At 47.4% G+C, this 14,304-nt stretch overlaps 1 protein-coding gene across 1 annotated transcript; it reads right to left on the bottom strand.

Annotated features, from left to right (window-relative positions):
• Window positions 1-2,018: 2,018 nt before the first annotated feature.
• Window positions 2,019-12,581, bottom strand: CCDC201 (coiled-coil domain containing 201). The gene is made up of 3 exons (XM_073008643.1): window positions 12,564-12,581; window positions 4,956-5,465; window positions 2,019-2,105 (listed from the first exon to the last, which is right to left on the bottom strand). The coding sequence occupies exons 1-3, from the start codon at window positions 12,579-12,581 to the stop codon at window positions 2,019-2,021; spliced, it is 615 nt and encodes a 204-aa protein (XP_072864744.1).
• Window positions 12,582-14,304: the final 1,723 nt, after the last annotated feature.

The raw sequence follows: 14,304 nt of genomic DNA, 5'->3' as shown, positions 1-14,304 counted from the left end.
TTCCCCATCTTTCAAGGACACACTTCCCCAGAGTCACTCACATTATTTTTCTTCCTCCAGGGTCTCATTTTGAATTTGAATTTCATTCTTTGAAAAACGAGATAGAATTCACATGACTACATGCCTGAATCACTTTGCATCAAACACAGACCACGGGAATAGTTCTCATGAAAACAGTTTATTTTTAATAGTAAAGACTGTAAAGAATTACTCTGATGTATGTATCTCTATGGTGTGCAATTATAGGCAGTTTTTTTCTGCTTCTTTGTACTCTTTAATTTATAAAATAAACATTTTTTAAATTGATAATTTTATAACCAATAGTCTATAATAGTTATAAAAAAAGAAAAAAGTAAACTAGTTCATAAAACTTAGAAATGTTTAAACACACTACACAGTAAATAAATTTTTATCACTCATATAGAACATCCAATGAAATGTGAAGTTACTATCTAACTGCAGCTGCTATATCTAATCCCTCCTGTGAAGAATCTCATTCTTTGTTGGAAACCTCCAAAGAAATGTGGGTGTTTCCAGGGAGAACCCAATTATTGATCAGGAATATTTTCTACCCACATTGCAGATCTAAACTTTTCACCTGTCTCTTAAAACTGAACATCCTAGACCTCACATGCCCTTAGAATCTATTATGTCCCATCTTTTAAGCCAGTCTGAGATTTCATCTAAGGGTTGCCCTTCTCACTTTGACTCTAGATGCCAGCCCACCAGCCACACACTTGAAGGGAGGCAGTGTTGGACTAGGCTGGAATTGTATACATTCTTTTTGGGAAGAAAAAAGCAAACTTTTTAGAGTGGAGGATGCGAACATTTATATGAATAAACACTAGCCCTGTATTTAGTAACCATAACATGTCCACACAAACAGGTCTTGCTAAGATGCCTGTACTTGGGAGATTTGATGCTGACTTTGTGTTAAACTGAAGCTGCCTGGACATCTCTTTCTTCTTCCTTACAATATGTATTACCTTCATATTACTGATCACTTGGGTGGGACCCTGATGTTAAGCAGGGAGCACAGCATTGGAGAGGGAGAGTGTAGAGGGTTGGCCCATGCAACTGCTAGAGGTTAAGTTCCTCTAGCCCCACCCACCAAAACAAGCACAGCCAGCATCCTCAGATTTCCAGAATGCCTTCCAGGTGAGCATTACGGTTTCGGGGCTTTCCTAGAGTGGCATTTCAGGCTCACCAGGATACCTACCCTGCCCCTGATACCAGGTGTGGTGACTCCTGGAGCCTTCCCATCCATGTAGTGTGGGTGGACTAGCCTCTGAGTTCCCCTGAGCTTGTCTTTATCTGCAAACATCCTGGGATCCCATAGTCTGGTTTCTCCTACAGCCTATTAAGAGGTGGGTACCCTCCATGGGTGGGACTATGGGCACTCCCCTCCTCTCAAAACCTGGTCCCTCTCCACATAAGGGAAGGAAACATACGTCCCTCACCATTGGTGCTCCAATGAGACCACCGTGACCACAGGGCTGGAAACCCACCATCCAGTGCAGAGATTTTCTTTCCAGTTCCTGCCTCGGGCCTTCAATCCTGCTATCCCAAATATGCTCACAGGGCATTGGCCCAACTCTTTCCTGAGAGGGCTGAGTGGCTACGGCTGCCGTCGCCTAGACATCAGTTCCACACTCTTTTCATCAGTCTGGGATGGGGTTTCCTCACATTTCAGGTAAGGAAGCTGAGGCTCAGACAAGCAGAGAGTTGTCCCCAAGGCTGGAACTGGGCAGTAGAAAACCCAGGGCTCAAGTTATACACCGTGCAGAGCTCTGTCTTCTTTAACCTGCCGCCTCTGCTGACCCTCCTCAATGTCAGTGCCTCCCAGAAACACATTTATAATCTAAGTAACAGGATCTTCTCAAACCCATTCTTCTCACCCTACGGAGAAGGGCAACAACATTGGGGGCCAGCCCAAGGAGGGTACCATGTAGACAATTAAGCCAGCCCAAGGCAGGCAGCTCTGGAGCACCCTGCCTTCCTGTCCTGGCACCAAGCACTCAGTCGTCTTCGATGGTGAGCTCATGCTGGGTGGCTTCCTCGATGTTCTGAAGCACGTAGATCTCCCACTGTCGCACTCGCTCCATCTGTTTAAAGGAAAGGCATCACCCCATAGCAGCACCATCTTTACTGGAGACAAGCTCTTCTGCTGCAAAATGTGCTTTAGAAAATAAATGCCTGCTCAAGGTCTGCAGCTGGCCCAGCCAACCCTATATAATTCTGCTTGTGTGCTTCAAACATATTTCATATGGGATACTGTGCCATCCAGAGGGCCCACGCTTGGTGTGGAGACAGACGAGTGTATAGATGAATGGGGTAAGGTGCAGATGAGGTGTCTGACAAAGGAGGGGACAGGGACAAAAAGTGCCAGGGATGGGGCAGACCGGCGGCGAGCATGGAGTAGACGAGCCTGCATGGGAGCAGGTGCATAGGTCAGTCTAGATGGGATTTTGTAACTGTGCTCTCTGGAGCCCCCTCTTCTAGGAGGGTGCTCAGGGCAGCTGCACAGGGAACAAAGGAGGCCTCCCCAATTCAGCACAGGGAAGACGAGGATGGGTAAACTCCTGACACTAAACACAATGCCAGGATGGAGTAGAGACTGGAACCTGGGGATTTCGGATGACTGAGCCAGATCACATGGAGTGTGACTGGGGTCCACTGGCCAACAATGGCAGGCCCACCGTGGGTCAGTGGTCAGCATCTTTCTAATGCCCCCAAAGTGTAAGACAGAAGCAAACCCACAGGACTGAGAATAAGGAATGGGAGGAGCCTCCAGAGGGCCAGCTGTAAGAGCAGAAGGCCTGAGCCCGAGCCAGCAGAAGCCACCAGGGGGCGTCCTGGAGCAGAGATGGAGTGGCCAAGGCTCCAAACACTACTGCTGGCCCGCAGAGAGGGCCAGGCTGGGGTCTGCAAGATCAGGTGATCATCTGGTAGGAGGACCAGTGAATTCCCAGTGCCCCCCGCTCCCGAGGTGGGGGCTGCCTTCCTGGTGCCCAGCGCTCATATCCGTCCACAGAGGGTGACCTCCAGGGAGGCTGCTGAGAGCTGAGGCTCTCAGAGGGCTGTGTGGTGCAGGCACTGCCTGTCTGGACTCCCAGAAACTCAGTTTGTCACAGCGACTGAGGAAGAAGCAATAGCCTCTGATCACACAGAGGGGCCTCGTGGGGATCCAGGCTCAGCTGGGGGCAGCTGGGATGCTCCATCGGGAGCATCCACAACATGGGTTCCACGTGGGTTGTTGTTCCCCACAAGCTCTACCCATGGTGAGACCTTCAGACCCCTTCTTACCTTCAGCTCCCAGAATACCCCAGCCAGTCCCACCTCTCCTGGCAGCATGAGGATGCTGACTAGCAAGAGGTGGCAGATACGGTGCAGTGAAGAAGCAGTTAACCCCCGGGTGGCCCTTGGTGGACAGTTCCCACTCAGAAGTCGGGACTTTCCATCAACTCCCCCACCGTGATGGCCTCTCCAAATTGAGAGGCAGCAGCCAGGCACAGCCACAGGACAGCAGGGCATGGAAGAGAGGCTGGAAAAATCCACTGCAAAATCAGCACCCTCAGAAGATGAGAGAAGACAGTAAGCAAGCCAGGGTGAAGAACATGGGGGAGTGCGGCGAGGAAGATACCCCAGAAAATAACATCACCACGCAGTAACTTTGGAAGATAGAACTGAGTAACTCTCCTAAAAAGTAGAAGAAAGGGCTAAATAGCAAATAGAAAAGAAACTCGGAGAATTAATCAGGATGTCCAACATCCAACTGCAGAGGATCACAGACAGAGAAAGAATACAGAGCCCGAGGTTAGGAAGGAAAAGTATGGGAAGGTCTCACAGAATCAGACGGGCCCAGGGAGTGTCCAGCACCTGAGGCAAGACTACTCACTCCAAAATGAGACTCAGCACCACCAAGAACCACAAAAGGGACCTGGAGAGGCTTGGGCAGGTGGGAGTCAGGGACAGGGGCACACAGGGTCTTCCGGTTCTGAGAAAGGGCTCCCAGCCTGCTGGCTGGAAAAGTGCCCCTTCTCAGGAAGCTACTAGAACAAGGTCAGAGGCTAAACCAGCAACTGGGCGAGGAGGCAGAATTCTGCCAGGAGAGGGCCAGCACACCTCCCAACTGCCTGCTACCCTGGGGATCAGAGCCCTTGCAATCATGTTCTCATTGGGTCATTTGAGCTTCACAGCATCTCCAATCAGCAAAGGAAGAGGATGGCCTCTGAGAGACAAAAGTGGGTCTCGGACAGTGTGTGCCCTGCTAGTTCTCCAGCTGTGGCAAGGGCCTACAAACCTGGCTGTGGTGAAGGTGGGACATCCCTGTCACAGTGGCCCCCGGGAAGACACCAGAGCCACCCTAGCCAGGGGCTTAGAAATGCAGAAGTGCTCCAGGAATGTTAACAGCTCCCTCTTCAAAGCATAGGAAGACGCCCAGAGACTCAGCACAGCGAGGCAGTTTCACTAGAATAGGCTGTTTTCTGCTACTCTGTAACAAAATGACATATCAGGCCTTCCCTGTCACCCCGATATGTCTGCAAAGCCCCCAAAGCTGAAAGAGTCACCACCCAGACTCCTGTGAGCTAAAGAGCAATGACAAAGCAGTCAGCCAGTGGCAGCCTGGGTCTGGATGCCAGACCACGAGGCCAGGAAGCTCACGTTCACCACAGGCAGCATCAGTCATGGGGGCCCTCAGAGCTGAAAGCTATCTTGGGACAGGGCAGCAGCAGGTGTCAGAAAGGCTGGACGACCTTGGTCCTGTCCCAGGTGACCTCATGTGCACAGTATGAGTGTGTTGGCCCCTGGTGCCACGTCATGGGAGCATTAATTGGGAGAAGGAGGGTGTTGAGCGCTCCATGGCCCAAGCAGTGCCCCCTCTCCTAATCTTCCACAGGGACCCAGAACTCCTGGGGGAAAGGGATGGGGACAGGGATAGGGATAATGCATACCGCAGCTGCCCGCTTCTTCGGGTCTCGTCTCTTCCTCTCAGTTGTGTTCATGATCCCAGGCAATCCAGGGTTTTGGTGCCAGCTGTTTGCCCGGAGGGACTCTTGCTGCTGCTTCTGCTGCTTCTGCTTCTTCTGCTGCTGCTGCTTCTGGTTCTGCTTCTGCTTCTGCTTCTGCTGCTGCTGCTGCTGCTGGGCTAACGAGGCTGATGTGGGCGTCTCTTCCCCAGGAGCTGAGAGATCCAAGCTGGACTCCTTGGAGGCCCAGATAGTAGAAAGCCTCCTTTTCCTGACAGTGGCTGGAGGGCTGACCCCTGCCGGGTGGGATGCAAGGTCCTGAGAGAAGTGTGCAGGCACTGGGGACCCACTGAGATAGGAGGCACCTCCCGATGGTCTTGTGGTCCCACCCAGGGCTCCCTCCTCAGGGGTGCTGTGTTTCAGGGGCTTTCTCAAGGTGGGGCTGCTGGTCACTAGAAAGAGGCTGTCATCCTCGGAGGAGCTCAATCCTGGATCCTGCAAAGTAAAAACAGAGTTTTGAGTCCTAGAAGGTCGTGGGGAGCCTTGAGACAGGCATTAAACTCTGACCCCAGGCACATTCTCACTTGAGTATGACGGCCCCATGAGGCAGACCCGAGTTGTCACCCAGATAAGGGAGTGTGCAGAACACAGGGGCAGAACTGCAGGCCCTGAGATGGAACCCTGCACAGGGCTAGACCACACCCCTGTGCTTGCCTTTTCATGGATGTTATTATTGTCAAAACAGTAAGCGTCAGAGATGTATTTTTCAAGAACAGGATTGAAGCATAGATAACATTCAGGTAAAAATTTTTTTCCAACAGGAAAAATCTGTTAGTCGTTGTCAATGAAATCATCCTGACTTGTCAACTCACAACATAAAAAGGCAAAACTGCCGACAGACATTGTAGTATTTTTATGAACAGGTGAAGCGCATTGGGCAGGTGGCTCGCAGTAGGTGGTATATGCCCTGGAGGTAACATCCCAACCCCGAGCCCCAGGAGGGACTGTAGCAATTCCATCACAGTCAATGTTTTCTTCCAAAAGAATGCCTTAAGTGGATCATGCTCCTGCACTCACACCCTTTTCTCAGATACTGATGAACTATACCCGGCAAGCACATTTGTGTTCACCATAAGGTATGTGCCTCTGCAGTGCCCCTTGAAGTCTGTCCATGTCAAAGTGACCTGATAGCAGATTGAGTTGTCCAATTGCTTTGTAATGATCTCTCGGTGTCTCAGACACACATGCACGCTCCTAACTGGCATCTCTGCACATCTGGCTGATTTACTACCAATTGAGGTAACTGCCAAAGCAATACCAGGTTTTTCATTTTATGTTTAATCCCACTTGAATGGAACAATTTCCTGCATTTATTTTTTGGTAGTAGGCGTAACAGTGCCCAGTTACAATGTCTGCTGCAGGCAATGACATCCTAAATCTATTAAGGAAGCCACTGTCATTCAGGGTGTAGAAAAAACTGGAACTTTTCTAAAAGAAGAGAATGTTAAAAATGGAATGATTTTGACATTTCCTGGTGCATGCCTGCCAATAGTGTATGATTAGCAAGTGCGTGTCCATTGCCTGGACAGAGCCAGCAATCACAAGAATGCAGAATGTACCTGGGAGAGACTCAGAAAAGCACATCAGCATTCCTGAAAACAGGTCCACTCCAGTCTAAGGTGAAAGCCTGAGGACTGCACCTAGGAGTCTGCCTGCTCAGGACTGGCTTGTGGCTTCTTCCCGGGCTGATACCTGTGTCATAAGTTCAAGGACATCACCACTTTGCTAAATTATTGTACGCATTTGTGCACAGAGAGGATTATGTGGTAGTTAATTTTGGGGGAGGCACAGCTAGAAAGCATTTTAATGATGGTGAAGTAATAGAGAGCTAAGTGTCTCTTAGAACAAAGAGATAGATGAGCACTTGCTTTAAACCTGAGATGGATTAGGAATATTCATCCAAAGTGGTGGGAAAGTCTATTAGTTATTTACTGGGTAACAAATACACCAAAACTTAGTGACTTAAAACAGACATCTGGGTGCCGTGGCTCACACCTGTAATCCCAGCACTTTGGGAGGCCGAAGCAGGCAGATCATGAGGTCAGGAGATCGAGACCATCCTCGCTAACACGGTGAAACCCGTCTCTACTAAAAAAAAATGCAAAAATGTAGCCGGGCGTGGTGGTGGGCGCCTGTAGTCCCAGCTACTCAGGAGGCTGAGGCAGGAGACTGCTGTGAACCTGGAAGGCAGAGCTTGCAGTGAGCTGAGATTGCACCACTGCACTCCAGCCTGGGCAACAGAGACTCCATCTCAAAAAAAAACAAAAAATAACAAAAACAAAAAAACCAAAAACAAACAAAAAGAAACACCAGACATCTGTAATCGTAATTTCTATGGGTCAGGAATTTGGGAGCAGCCTCTCTGGGCAGTTCTGGCTTGGGGTCTCCCATGAGGCTCTCATTGAGGTACTGGCTTCATTCATCTGAAGGCTTGACTGGGGATAGAGGGTCTATGCCAAGGTGGCTCACTACCCACATGCCCTGCAGTTTGGTGCTAGCTATTGGTGGGAGGCCTCAGTTTATTTCTGCCTGGCCTCTCCAGGGGCTGAGTGTCCTCCAGATACAGAACTAGTCTCCTCCAGGGAGAGTGGGCCAAAAGAACACAGCATGGAGGCTGCAATGTGTTTATATAATCTAACTTCAGAAGTCACAGTCCTTCATTTCTGCAAAACCTATTGCTTGCACTAGTCAGTTTTCTTCAATGTGGGAGAACCCCACAAAGGTATGACTACCAAATTGTGATGGTCACCGATGGCCATCTTAGGGACTGGCTGACATAGAAGAGATAGTGAAAATTGCATTTAAGGAGAAGCCAGAGTCCCTGGCCTGTGATGTCCCCCACCTCACCCCCAATGTGAGGCCTCGGGGCTCCCCTCACTCTTCAGAGCACAGATAGCTGGACAAAGAATGGAAAGAGTCTGACGTCGTCCCAGGAGATGAGTTCTGTACACTTCAAAGCCAGCACTCTGACATGGTTTTTGCATCCACTCTTGGGGGGACCCTTCCTCGACCACCCTCCCCTCAGCTTTCAGGGGAAGGGGCTGCAGCACTTAAACACAGCTCTCATTTTCTAAGTGAATCATCTTGTTCAAGTCAAACAATATAGAAACAAACAACTTATACTAGAAAGTCCAGTTGAAAGTCCAGTCTTAACCTTTCTCCAGTCCTTCTCCCTCTAGGTAGTTTCCTTTAGCAACGTGTTACCTCTCCTTCCAGCATATTTCCGTGTAAGCAAATACGATACATGCATTCCACATATAAAGGAGAAAACTTAGGCATCTGCATAAATGGAATCATAATACACGTTGTTACATAGTTTTCCACATCCTTGATGATTTCCCACTGACTCTTGTGAACAAAACATGCACAATAGAATATTTGGATGTGGCATAATGAGACAGTATAGAAAGAGCTATGTGTTTAACTTCCCACCAAGGCCTTAGAATGAGGCCAGGGCAGAAGAGGTTAGAAAAAAAAATGTGGTCTAGGGAAGGTTCTTCCTGGAACCATCTATCCAGTACAGTGTGCTGGAACATTTAAAATCTGTTCTCATTGATTTCTTATAGCATTCTTATGAGGTAAGTATGATTGTAGTCAAGCCACCAAAGGAAATACTCAAACCCAGAAGGTTTATTGGCCTGAAACAGAAGCAGCAACAATGAGGTGTGAACTGGAGTTGGTGAAACCAAGGCTTCCCCAGGAACAACTGTTCTGTGGAGGTCTGGTTTCACATCCCAAACCCCCCAGGCTTGGCTGGAAAGGAGGGAGGGAGTGCCTCCTCCTTTTGGGATGATGAGTTGATCATGACCATTTACAGAGCTTCTACTGTGTCGCTCTTGGGGGTATGTTTATTTTGTACATTGTTTCCTTCAGCAAAACCCTTAAAAATGGATTTGTGTGAACTCCGAATAACCTGAAGGATAGGATTTACTCCAGAGCATGAGTCAGCATCAGAAACTGCCAAGCTGCTTTCCAGCGTGCCTGCACCATGCTTCCATCCCACCAACCAGCACCCCTTACATTGCTGGTGGATTGGAAGAATGGTACAGGCAAGTTGAAAAACTGCTGCTTTACAGTTTAGTTGCTCCACATTTTATTATTATTATTATTATTATTATTATTATTATTATTATTATTTTGAGACAGAGTCTCACTCTCTCACCCAGGTTGGAGTGCAGTGGTCATAATCTTGGCTCACTGCAACCTCCTCCTCTTGGGTTCAAGCGATTCTCCTGCCCCAGCTTCCTGAATAGCTGAGATTACAGGCATGCACCACCACACCCAGCTAATTTTTGTGTTTTTAGAGATAGGGTTTTGCCATGTTGGCCAGGCTTGTCTTGAACACCTGACCTCAGGTGATCCACCCGCCTCAGCCTCCCAAAGTGCTAGGATTATAGGTGTGAGCCACCGCAGCCGGCAGTTACTCCACGTTCTTACCCACATTTGGCACTGCCAAGTTTTAATTTTGAAAAAAGTTTTCTGACAGGCTAGTAGTGGCATCTCATTTGCACAAGCAGCATCTTGCATAGTGGTTTTGATTTGCATTTCTGTAATGAGTAATGAAGTTGAACATCTTTTCACGTATTTATTTACCATCGATATGACTCCTTTGGTAAGCTAAAAGAACTAAAAGCCAAATACATTTGTCATGTTAATAAAAGCAAACAATAAATTCACCTATTAAAACACTGAGATTGGATTAGAACGCAAAATCCAACTACACATTGCACTCAGTGAGACATATCTAAGACAAAGTACTGCAGAAAGCTTCAAAGTAGAATTATGGGCAAAGATAATGCCATAGAAGTACAAATGAAAAAATGTGGACATCAATATTTATATTGGAAAAGGTTGAATTTATGGCAAAATACACTAAACAAGACCAAAACTGGAAGCATAGTGTAATAAAAACAAAATGCATAGCTGTTATGATTACAACAGACAATACAGCATCAACATTCATAGAGTGAAATCCTAGGAAAAAAATACAGAAAAACAAAGTAGTAACTGAGACTAATTCACCTTTTAGGGAAGAAAAAAAAAAAAATCAAAATCCCATAGAAGATTATCTTGTTACTTGGAGGATAATCAGCACTTGGAAAGACTTTAAATTCTTCAACTTCAAAAAAGAGATCGAGATCTCAGAGTAAAGTTAAGAAATGGGGGTGAGAAGACAGACTGGGACTTTTATCAAACAGAAAACTGCAAGGTAATACAAGTATATTTTTAGTAACAGAAACTACTTTTAACTAACTTATTTATAAAAGTGATCTAAAAATCAGTAATTAAATGTTGATAATTTGATGTTTTCTGATAAAATATTGTAATATATTGAAAGCTTACAGAGAAAACCATTTAGTATTGTTTTATAAATACATGCCCAGAACAGATGACCCAGACATGCATATGATGTCATGTGGCAAAAGGTACATCTCAAATGATAAGAATGTGTTTTTGTTCTCTTTCATCACATGCTCTTTCTGGCTGGTTGGCCACTTAGGAAAAAAACAATAACAGCAAAGCCAAGTCCCTCTAACTCATGGCTTACACTAAAATAAATGACAAGGAATCTAAGATTTTAAAAATTCACAAACTACCAGAAAAAAAAAAACAAAAAAATTAAAAAATCTGAAACAAATTCGGGTTCTTAGTGGATTAAAGACTTACATGTAGACAAGCATAACAGTATTGGAAGGAACTAGCAGTGCATTATCTATAAACTTATGTAAGGCTTTGCTATGACTCACAACATAGAGGCCATAAAAGAACTGGACTACATATAAACTTATAAAAACTTCTGCAAAAACAAGGAAAGAAAAAAGACACACCAATGCAAAGATAAAAGATGAACCACAATTTCTATAAAAGATAAACAAGCAGTGAATCTTCCTATTTAGAAAAACATCCAACAACCTGATGGATAAATCCACAAAGTTTCTTAACAGTTCATAGAAACTGGTCCTTCAGTATACACATTCTGAACCTCATTCTCAGTAATAAAAATGCAGATCAAAATGAAACCAAATTCCCATTTGTTTTTATCTATTGGACTTCAAAAATTTAAAAGTATGAAAACTTTAGACAACACAGAGAGGAAACTGGAACATCTTCTATGGAAGGCAATTGGGAAACTGGAACATCTTCTGTGGAAGGCAATTGGGAAACGAACATCTTCTATGGAGGGCAATTTGGTAGCACTCGAATTTGTAAGTTAGTATTCTATTTGGACACCAAGTCCCCTTCTAGAGAATTACTCTATAGAAGGATATTGGAAGCAGCTAAAAACAACATTTCCTTATGGTGGGGAAAGGGCTGGAGGACAGCAGCGGTCAATGTGCATTTTATGCTTTTGAAACTTTATGCTCTTATACTTTTGATCACTTTTGAAACCATACACGTGCATTTTCTATTTGTAAATAAAAAATAGAAAAAGAATCCCTACTTCTCTGACGAAGAAGCCCAGACACAGGGAGACTAGGAATGGGGTGCCTAGGGCGGCTGGGTTGGGAGAGGAGTTACTTCTCCATCCAGCAGGTGGAGCTGTAGGCTCCAGAGCTGTTTGCAACGCAGGGTGCTAAGGACAGGTTTTTTTTTTTTTTTTTTTTTTTTTTGAGACGGAGTCTCGCTCTGTCGCCCGGGTTGGAGTGCAGTGGCCGGATCTCAGCTCACTGCAAGCTCCGCCTCCCGGGTTTACGCCATTCTCCTGCCTCAGCCTCCCGAGTAGCTGGGACTACAGGCACCCGCCACCTCGCCCGGCTAGTTTTTTGTATTTTTTAGTAGAGACGGGGTTTCACCATGTTAGCCAGGATGGTCTCGATCTCCTGACCTCGTGATCCGCCCGTCTCGGCCTCCCAAAGTGCTGGGATTACAGGCTTGAGCCACCGCGCCCGGCCAAAGGACAGGTTTTAACTTCAGGTGGGATTGTGATCTACTTCTGCAGGACGGCATTTCCTTTTGCATCTAGAGCATGAGGTGTCCTGTCACTGTGCCCTGGGGCTGCTGGTCCCCTTGGTGGCCTGGCTTTCCCTAAGGGCTGTGGCTAAGGTGGTTCTTAATGCTGAGGTTCCAAAGGCCTCATGAGACAGACCAACGCAGGAGATGGAGGAGGACCAATGCCCAGTGTCTCAGGACAATGCCTGACCCCACCTGATGTCACTGAGATTGTGCATGGGCTCTGGGGAACCTGGAGGGCCTGGGACACACCTGGGGCCTCAGAGCCCAGGCTGGGGAGATGTGGAGGCCCAGAGGCTCTGGCAGAAGATCTCTCTTGCAGGCCATGACATGGGCATCAAGAGGAGACTCTGGGCAAGGCTCCCGAGGCCCCCAGGGTGTTAGTGCCTGGCCTGCCCAACCCACAGACAGCCAGGACCGGGCCACAGCTTTGTGTCAGCTCAGAACAGGGCCAGGCCTAAAGCCAGTCCTCACCCAACCTCTTGCTCAGGCAGCCTTGTGTGCCTTCCCTTCCTACTCACCTACCACCTCTTACTGTACTCAACTAGATCTCATTCCCAGGCTGCACGCCTCCCCACCTACCTGCACCCCAGGCTCCATCCTGCTTTGCCTCTGGGGCTGGCTTCCAAGTGGGCAGTTGTAGCGCTCACCCTGTGGCCCTCAGCGCCGAGAAATACCTGCTGTGTCCCCACTTAGGCCCAGGCAGGTGTGCAGCAGCCCACTTGAGCCCGAGTTAGCCTGATGGCCACGCCATTGTGCAGGTGTGGGGCAGGTTTTCCTTGCCCTCTAGGCCTTCCCCTTGTTGGTTTCTGTTGTGTGCACCTGAGCCTGCGGGAAGTGAAGGCTGGCTGGGCACTTGTGACCCCCCCGCCCAGCCCCCAGCAATAAGCCACCTGTGCCAAATACTGTTTGATGTGCATCATCACAACAACCTAAAGGAATGGCGATAACCACCCCAACTCAATCCACAAGGCAACTGAAAAAAAAGAAACACATTTCCATATCAAGAAAAGCTGAGAGGACCCACAGCCATTTATGTTTCTCTGCAGAAGACTGCTTACCAGTCCTTCATTCAGTGCTTCTGAAACTTGAGCTGCTCAGAACCTTCGGGAGGGGAGGGCGTGTTAGAGCACGGAGCGATGGGCCAGCCCCAGTTCCTGATTGGGCAGGCCTGCGCAGGGACCCGTGATTGGTAGCACCTAACGACTCTCAGGTGCTGCTCTGTTGCAGGTCCACTTAGGAACCACTGCACGAATCAAAGGCAACACGTGCCACAGAGTAATGGTAAATTAATCTTTGCTAATCAATACTAAAGCTGATCTATACTAATAGTAATCTCTAACCATGCCTTACGTTTTTTGGAGGATAAAACTAAAAAGAGCAATTCAGAAGCTAGTAATGACTAGAATGATCTGTGGTAGTTTGTTCTTAGACATAATCTCGGTTTTCTAACAACCCCAAAGCAAAATGTTTAGTAGGTCTATTTTATTTTATTATTCATTTACTTACCTTTTTTTTTTTTTTTCTTTTCTTCAGACAGAGTCTTGCCTTGCTCTGTAACCCAGGCTGGAATACAATGGGATCTCGGCTCACTGCAACCTCCGCCTCCCGGGGTCAAAGGATCCTTCTGCTTCTGCCTCCCAAGTAGCTGGGACTACAGGTGTGTGCCACCATGCCTGGCTAATTTTGGTACTTTTTTGTGGACACAGGCTTTGCCATGTTGCCCAAGCTCGTCTCAAACTCTGCATGATCCACCGCCCTGGCCTCCCGAAGTGCCAGGGTTACAGGTGTGAGCCACCATGTCCGGCCAGTAAGCCTGTTTTAATAAGCCCATAGTTGTGGGGCAAATTGCTGGAGCTCACCTAGTGGTATTTAGCAGAACCAAGACAAGAACCCAGGACCGTCTGACTCCGAAATAAGTGCTTTCTAACCCTTGCTCCTCTGGATTGTTTTTCTAAATTTTGCCACTAAGTTGCCGTGTGATTTTGGTGAACGAAGGCTGTCTCTGGCTCTCTCCTTTCTCTATAAAATGAAATACTATGTGAGGGCTTTCCCAGCTCTGAAACATCTGCACATAGGAACCTGAATGAGGAGGCACGGCTGCAGAGCTAAGGGGCTCTCAGCACCCAGGCCTGTGTGCAGCATGCAGAGCTGAGGCCTGCAGTGGATGCTCACCCTCACCCTCTGACTATTTGCTTTCAGAACAATAAGTGGCAACAGAGGTTGAGATCCCTGAATCATGGGTTCTTCCTGAGGCTTCAGAGAGCGCTAGAGAGGGTTTGTCAGAGAGCAGACCCCGACGAGACCCATCCCAGCTTGTCCT

This window comes from Chlorocebus sabaeus, chromosome 21 (assembly GCF_047675955.1).
Source record: "Chlorocebus sabaeus isolate Y175 chromosome 21, mChlSab1.0.hap1, whole genome shotgun sequence".
In the NCBI taxonomy this organism is placed as follows: domain Eukaryota; kingdom Metazoa; phylum Chordata; class Mammalia; order Primates; family Cercopithecidae; genus Chlorocebus; species Chlorocebus sabaeus.
This window is presented reverse-complemented; position numbering and strand designations above follow the sequence as displayed.

Bases quoted from the DNA above. Each gene is read 5' to 3' on its own strand.
- CCDC201 (XM_073008643.1), bottom strand. The intron at 2,106-4,955 runs GTATGCATTATC...TCCTTTAAACAG, and splicing joins CGAAGAAGCGGGCAGCTGCG to ATGGAGCGAGTGCGACAGTG.